This window comes from Cynoglossus semilaevis, chromosome 12 (genome assembly GCF_000523025.1).
Source record: "Cynoglossus semilaevis isolate Cse_v1.0 chromosome 12, Cse_v1.0, whole genome shotgun sequence".
Classification (NCBI taxonomy): domain Eukaryota; kingdom Metazoa; phylum Chordata; class Actinopteri; order Pleuronectiformes; family Cynoglossidae; genus Cynoglossus; species Cynoglossus semilaevis.
This window is the reverse complement of record NC_024318.1, coordinates 6,280,819-6,287,998: the sequence shown is the minus strand read 5'-3', so window position 1 is coordinate 6,287,998 and position 7,180 is coordinate 6,280,819. Positions and strand designations below refer to the sequence as shown.

The 7,180-nt window shown below is 37.0% G+C and overlaps 1 protein-coding gene across 1 annotated transcript; it reads right to left on the bottom strand.

Annotated features, from left to right (window-relative positions):
- Window positions 1–381: 381 nt before the first annotated feature.
- Window positions 382–2,694, bottom strand: LOC103387226 (carbohydrate sulfotransferase 3-like). Its single transcript, XM_025061170.1, has 2 exons — window positions 1,944–2,694; window positions 382–1,642 (listed from the first exon to the last, which is right to left on the bottom strand). The coding sequence occupies exons 1-2, from the start codon at window positions 2,294–2,296 to the stop codon at window positions 946–948; spliced, it is 1,050 nt and encodes a 349-aa protein (XP_024916938.1). The 5' UTR covers window positions 2,297–2,694; the 3' UTR covers window positions 382–945.
- Between the last annotated feature and the right edge of the window lie 4,486 nt (window positions 2,695–7,180).

Below are 7,180 nucleotides of genomic sequence, written 5' to 3'. Positions count from 1 at the left end.
TTTTTATTCAGCAGACATGACTTAAAATCCAACAACATGTGAATAGAAACACATCCCAGGACATGACATACGAGGATTTCTAAGAACATATAGAATCAGTTTAGCAGCATTCGATAATTAATCAAATTAAGTATGTTCTTAAAAAGATTAAGAATGACTCAAGAACTAAACCTTGTGTTAATCAATCCATTCTTTTGTATTAGAAATGCCCAGTTCTTTGGAGCGACCAGGGCAGAAGAGAAGACGAGGCTTGGCCTATACAGAGCCACATGAGAGAACCTCCTGTTCCAGACCAACCCCATCATTTGTCCACCCTTCCAACAAGGACGACAAACAGTATATGAAGAAGTGGAGTGTGCTCAGAGGAAGGTAAGCGGCACAGAGAGTGTTGGTTTGTGTGTTTGCTGAAAAGAGTGGAGAGAGCTGTGGGAACTGCAGAGTGATTATTTGAATATGGTGTTTGTCCTTCGTCATAAAAAACAGAGACGATGATCATTTAAAAAAATATCACCTACTGTTAGAAGTCAACAGGCTAAATGACTTAGATCAATAGTCAGAGTGTGAGTTTTAACTGAGCGTGTCCGTGTTGGTAGGTGACAGAGACAATGTTTCCAGTTATTTATATACACACATTTACAGATATCTTCTGAACGTTGGGGTAGTGGGAGACTTTGGAATGACCTGAAGTTTAAATTTGCAACAATGACATAAACTGACTGTCTGCTTTGAATGATCCGTTTCTGAGTATCTGTGGTTTATAAATAATTACCATTATCATTAAAAAAAAATAATTATGGTCACTTTTTACAGTGACACAAATTGTACATCATTACTTGACAGACACTACCTTTAATTACATTAACAAATCCACCAATGATGCTAATGAACCTTTTTTTCACCGCACCTGATTATTACCAATCCCCTGCTTTATTCTTAATTCCAAAACTAATGAAACGATGTATCTTCCAGCAGGCTAATGGAAGTGTTGCGCAGAGTCTTTTCATCATCTACAAACTTGTACCCGAACAGTTCCATGGTCGGTCCACACACTTTCTGCACCAACTGAACCACAGGTAAGGGAATGTTCACTCTCCATTTATCTATCTGCTCTGATGCGTTTCTCTTGGTGGAGTAAGCGCCGCTGTGTTGATCTGTGGACTGTGTGTTAGCCAGAATCCACTCCCGCACTTGTGGACTGAATGGTATTCCAGCGAACGTCAACATTTCTTCTGCCTTCTTCACAGGATCACGTGCAACGTCCTCATAACGTACCAACATGTAGTTGTTTTTCAGCCAGGGAGGTCGACTCAGGGCCATTTCTGCAGACGCTCTAATTTTGTCACAGTTTCCTTTGAGTATCTTCACCTCAGTTTTATTTTCACTCTCCTCTCCATACTCCGCCAATGCCTTCAACGCCTTGTAACCTGAGAAAAAGGTCACCATGTTGGAGATTAACAGTGACCGGGGATCTCTCACCAGCTGGATAATTTTTAGGTCCAGATGAGGATCCTCCACCAAGGGCCTCAATGTGTCCAGCTGCTCCACACGGACAGTCTTAATCACCACGTTCTTCTTAGATCGGCACGATTCAGATGCCAGGGTCAGGTTCAGTGGCCCACAGTGCCTCATCTTGCAGGGGAAACTAATAAACGAAAGAGTTTATTCACAAGACTCATAGAAAAGTGGCAGAACCTGATCTCACCATCCAAGATTTAAGGTGTGTCACATCTGTACAGTACCTGACAATAACCATTTTAGAAATGCAATTTTTAAGCAATGGATACTCGTGTGTAGTAGCAAAATGTATGTGTGTTAAGTGAGAGAAAAACATTCTATTAATAACAGATAAAGCTACAGTTCTGCAACATTGTGGAACCAATTGTTCTCACTGTTTAAAATGAATAAAAATAACTATCTAGATCTTTAAAGAGAAATAAGAATACCTTTGGAAATCACGTTTAACTTGAGGAGTGCAAACAGGATCTGAACACAGTGAGTAACTTGACACTCTGCGAAAAAGAACTTGGGTGATGTGGTCCACAGGTGTGGGCTTAATGAACTTCTCCATAGGAGAGAAATCACAGTGGAAGAGTCCTTGAAGTACGTCCTGGAAGGATTTCCTCATGAACCAGTTAATTTGATCTGACAGTAAGGAATACCTGTTAATGACATGCCACAGAGGCTCAAACAGATAAAACATGTTCTCCTTCTCCTGGTTGAAGAACTCCCCCACAAATGAGGAGCCTGTTCGTGTGGTGGCCATTATTATTACATGCCTACGACCACCGTTCTGCATGTCTGGACTTTCTGTTTTATTCTCCACCTGTCCTTTAGAAATAGTTAAGTTACTTCCATTTGCAGGGGTGTGGTGAGAAAGCAGCAGGTTATGAAGGATCACTTTACCACTTTGGATTAGATCCAGTGGCAGAGGGCTGGGCTCTGGTTTCTTCCATTGAAATTGTCGAATGATAGAGAACCTGAGGGAAAGGAAACAACAAAGGAAATATGAGTGCACTGCATACACATCCTCGGTGTCACACCGTCGACTAGTGGTATAAATTAACGATAAACGTAAGACAGTGAGAGGTTTGATTAACAGTTAGGAGGTCAGGGGTCAGCTAAGTCAAATGAGTGTTTTATGACTGCATTGTGTTCAACTTGCTTTTAATCCGAATCACTGATGTGCTAACAGACACCACAGCCCAGTGGATGACCGTGACAGACAGGAAGGAAGTTCAGATACAGCAGTACACCTAACTCAGGCGCCGTACATGGGGTGTCCACCCCTGCTTGATGTCCACCCCTGCTTGATGTCCACCAGCGACTCCGTGCTTCTGTCCTTCTTTTATGTCATTGAAGGTAAGGCTTGCAGAGCGTTAGATTTTCGCTACAACTGATTGTGCTTTCAAATTGTACACGTGTCGGAATTTGCACTGTTAAACTTAAGCATATACATATATACAGGAAAACATGAAAAGTACCTGAAGCCCATATAAAAATATAAAATACAGAAATATAAATAAAACTATAGCAATAGAAATATATATGGATATACAATATATTAGTGTTTTTTTGTTGAGATTATAATGGTCCGACTGTTGTTATATATTTTGTATTATCATATAGTGATATTGCTGACAGCTCACCCCCCATTTTGCTGACAACCCCCCAGTTAAGAAATCCCATCTGCAACCCTGCCAATTTAAAATTACATGTCAAAGTTATAAGAAGTTTAATTGATTTAAATATATTTCTACAAAAATAATCAAATATTTTGCAGTGATTTTTAGACTCTGGCTTAGAAAGTAGAACTTGTTTCTTGGGTGTCATCTTATTACCTTGACAGAATAGAGTTGTCTCTTGTGAGGCAGACTATGACAACTACACAGATGAAGACGATGGCATTGATTTTCTTCATCCTGAAGTTTTTGAGTTTTTTTTCTGATAAGAAATAAATGTAAATGTCCGTGGAAGCTTGTCAGGCAGCAGCTAAATCTCCGTTCTGTAATGAAAAAGAGCGATGCTATCAACATAGTGAAAGAAAAACGCTATCTGAGAGGATTATCATGTTGAAAAACAAACAAACAAAAATAATGTCAAAACTCCTGGTTCTGATTGACAAGTATTAGTGGTAGGGCGAGTATTTTATACAGAGCATTCTGTATAAAAACATTTTGAATCTGTATGAACCAACAAACTGCTAACAAATAAATGTAAAGAAAAAGTAAAGCACATCCATTTCACAACCTTGGTAAATCTTGGCGTAAATCAGCTTTCATCTTATACAAATAACTGTGACTCTTCACTTACCCTCCTCAGATACAAGGGAACTCCCGGGAGATTAATAAAGCTATCTATCTATATATGTGTATATATAAATATATATATATATATACACATTATTCAGTAGACATCGGCTGATGTTGTCGAAGTGCTGCATCACCTTCCTGAAAGAGTCACTAAAAACACAAAGAGTTTTAAATACTACAGGACAAAGGTGTGTCTGAGCCATGGCCCAGAGTTATATTTCTGCCTCACAAGACAGACAATAGGTACTACTCAAATGACAAGGCAAAAATAAGATATGTACACTGAAAAACTATGTATTTACTATTATGAATTGGTCATACTTTGTACATACATTATACATATAGTTAGAATTACCGATGAACAAACATTGCTATAGTTTATATATACATTTTTGCGCTGAGTAGTACATGCCTACGACCACCAATCTGCACGTCTGGATTACTCATTTTTAATCTCCGCTTCATCAGAAATGGTTTCTTGCTGTAGTATTCACTATTTCTGCTGAATACGAATGGTAAAATGAAAATTAGTGAATTTAAATACAATACAAAATACAAAAAGTAATACAAAAAGAACACCTACATCAGAACTTCAAAATGACATATACAGTATTGTTCAAATGTTTTGGCCATTTCCTACAGAACCAGAAGCTCATTCGTAGCAACCTCTTCCGCCAGTCTGGGTCATTTGGCGATTTTCAACTTGTTTTTTTAAGTAAATCTTTGACATGACTAAAAAAGTTCAACGGGCTGGCTACCATGCAAAATTAGGTTGGGACTTCATTCATGCAATGTCATCTGCAGTCCCCAACCTGATTGGTCCAAATAACAAAAAACAAACAAGCAAACAAAAACAAAAACAGTTGAATACACTGCCAAACAATTAATCTGTCATGTGATTAAATGTCAAGTGTTGTTTTATGAAAGTTTATGAAAGCTATTACTATACTAAAATAAAGAATGTTCAAGCCACACAGAAAGAAATGATGACAAAAATGTTAAATATCTTTGCTTATACTTATTTTTCTTCTAAACTAGTGTTCTATGCATAATTTACATTATTTCCGTTTTATTATCTGATTCCGAACGATCTTTTATTTTGAAAAATTACCGGACTCTCTCCGCCGTATCTGTCCGTCACTCACACTTGATACATGTCATGTCTTATCTACATCCGCTCCCTGCTTTAAAGGCCACTAACCCAAACATAATACGTTACCGCTAAATTAAAAGCCCCAATCTAGCAAAATGAACAGAAAACAAACGTCCTTGGAACGTTTCTTTGAGCGATGTAAAGGAGCCAGTGATGAGACAGAAGGAGAGTATACGTCCTTTAAGGTAAAGAAAGGTGAATTTAACAGACAAATTCCGCGAACGGCTCTCTAATGAGGCAATGACGCCTTCAAAACTGCTTCGCCACGTGGAGACCAAGCGTTCTGCATTAAAAGACAAGCGCGATGCTACGAGTACGCTGCTAATAAAGTTGCATACACAGTGGCAACACGTTTATTATTATATGTAGAAAATGCCAGTGTATGTATCCGCCACACTTCACAGATCGGTCCGTGACCCTTAAATATCCTGCCTTTTTATTAAGGAGAGAAACTTCGCCACAGTGACTATTTTGTGTGCAGCTTTATATTTACAATTTTCTGACAAAAAGAAAATAAATTTATTTAAATCATATTTAAACCAAATCAAGTCCAGGCAATTATGCATACACATGCCATCATATATTTGATTAAAATTCTCTATGTATGTTAAGGGATTACTGTTACCACATCAAACAACCCTTGTCAGTACATATGGTTCACCACAAGAGAAAACCCTTAAATCAGGGTAGGACACATGTGCTGGCAGGTACACAATAATATCTGTCTGTTAACCTGCTACTGTACTTTAATTTCTTATTTTATGCATCTACAGCAAATTGGGAGGTGCGGGCAAATCCACAACTACACAATTAAATCTAAAACTTTCCAAACTGTTTTTCTCCCGGCAGGCTAATGGCAGTATTGAGAAGAGTCTTCATCATCTACAAACACTTTCATGGTAGATCCACCCACTTTCTCCACCACCTGAACCAGAGGTAAGGGAATGTCAGCTCTCTTCAATGCCTTGTGCCAAGTAGGAAACGCCACCATGTGGGAGGCAAAACTGAGCTTGAAGTGTTGAAAATATGTTTTTTATTGAAAAGACTTGGGGGTTTTTCAATAAAGTTCAGGATGACCAGGATGTTACGACCAAGTGTAATTATGACCTGGGGGTTGGTATCAGATAACTGTTCAGCTGGTTTATCTGCTTCAAGCTTGGTTTGCACTTTTATTAAAAAAAAGATCTCACCTCATAATTTTATCATTGCTCTTTGTGCCAGAGATGGATTTGCCTTAGGATTACATTATGTACACACGAAAGTTGTCAATATTATCAAATGTGTTTAAAGACTAATTATATAAATAAACAGGAACAATGTTATTGTTACACCTGTTCGTTCCGTGACAGATCATCCTTGTATCCTGTTTGATTCTGGTGTTATCACTGTACAGTGTGAGCTGTTAATATATATACTGTATAATTTAGCTATGTGGTTTTTTGCTTAACATTCAGAAATAAGATATTTTTGGAACATCAATTGATCAAACTCAACATATTATACCAATAATATTAAACCAATACGTTTTTTTAAAAAAAGTTTCCCAAAGATAAATAGAAATTCACTTATTTAACTTAAAATGTGTGAGCTTTTTATGTTTCAACAAATCAATTCTATGGTAAATCAACTATTGATCAAATAAAAATTACTGTACTAATCGTTAAAAATTAAAAACTGAAAATTGACTTGTTCTTGGTTCTATTGAAAGGCCAGACATAGGAATTGGGAACAGTTTGCTATGAAAAGCTGTGTCTGTTTTTGTGTTTTGTGAGAGTCAAATGTCAAATGTATTTCTGTCATCTATTCTAGGGGTTTCATTTTGTGGGTTGTCCACTTGTGTAATAGATTTATGTCTTTCAAGACACTAATGGGGTTTTTTTTGTATTATGTCCTAAATGTGTTGTTTTTCTTCCTTTGTCTTATATGTATAACTTACAATATAATATAACTTGTTCAAATAAGATTTCCAAAAGTAAATAAAAGTGCACAAATTTGCTTCAAACCTGTACCGATGTGCTTTTTAAAAAATCCTTAAATTTCACAAAAACTTATTTTAGTAAGTCGACCAAAAGTAACATACAGTACTAATTACTATAAAAATAATTTTCTCAAAAAGTTTCAGAAAAAATCTTTTGCCTTGTAGCTTGGTCCTTTTTGATGCTTAATTGATTAATGCTTCATTGATCACAAGGGGAGGGGACTTTTTATTTTTTGGGAT

Bases quoted from the DNA above. Each gene is read 5' to 3' on its own strand.
- LOC103387226 (XM_025061170.1), bottom strand. From the start codon at position 2,296: ATGCAGAACGGTGGTCGTAGGCATGTAATAATAATGGCCACCACACGA. The intron at 1,643-1,943 runs GTATTCTTATTT...TTCGTTTATTAG, and splicing joins GTTAAACGTGATTTCCAAAG to TTTCCCCTGCAAGATGAGGC.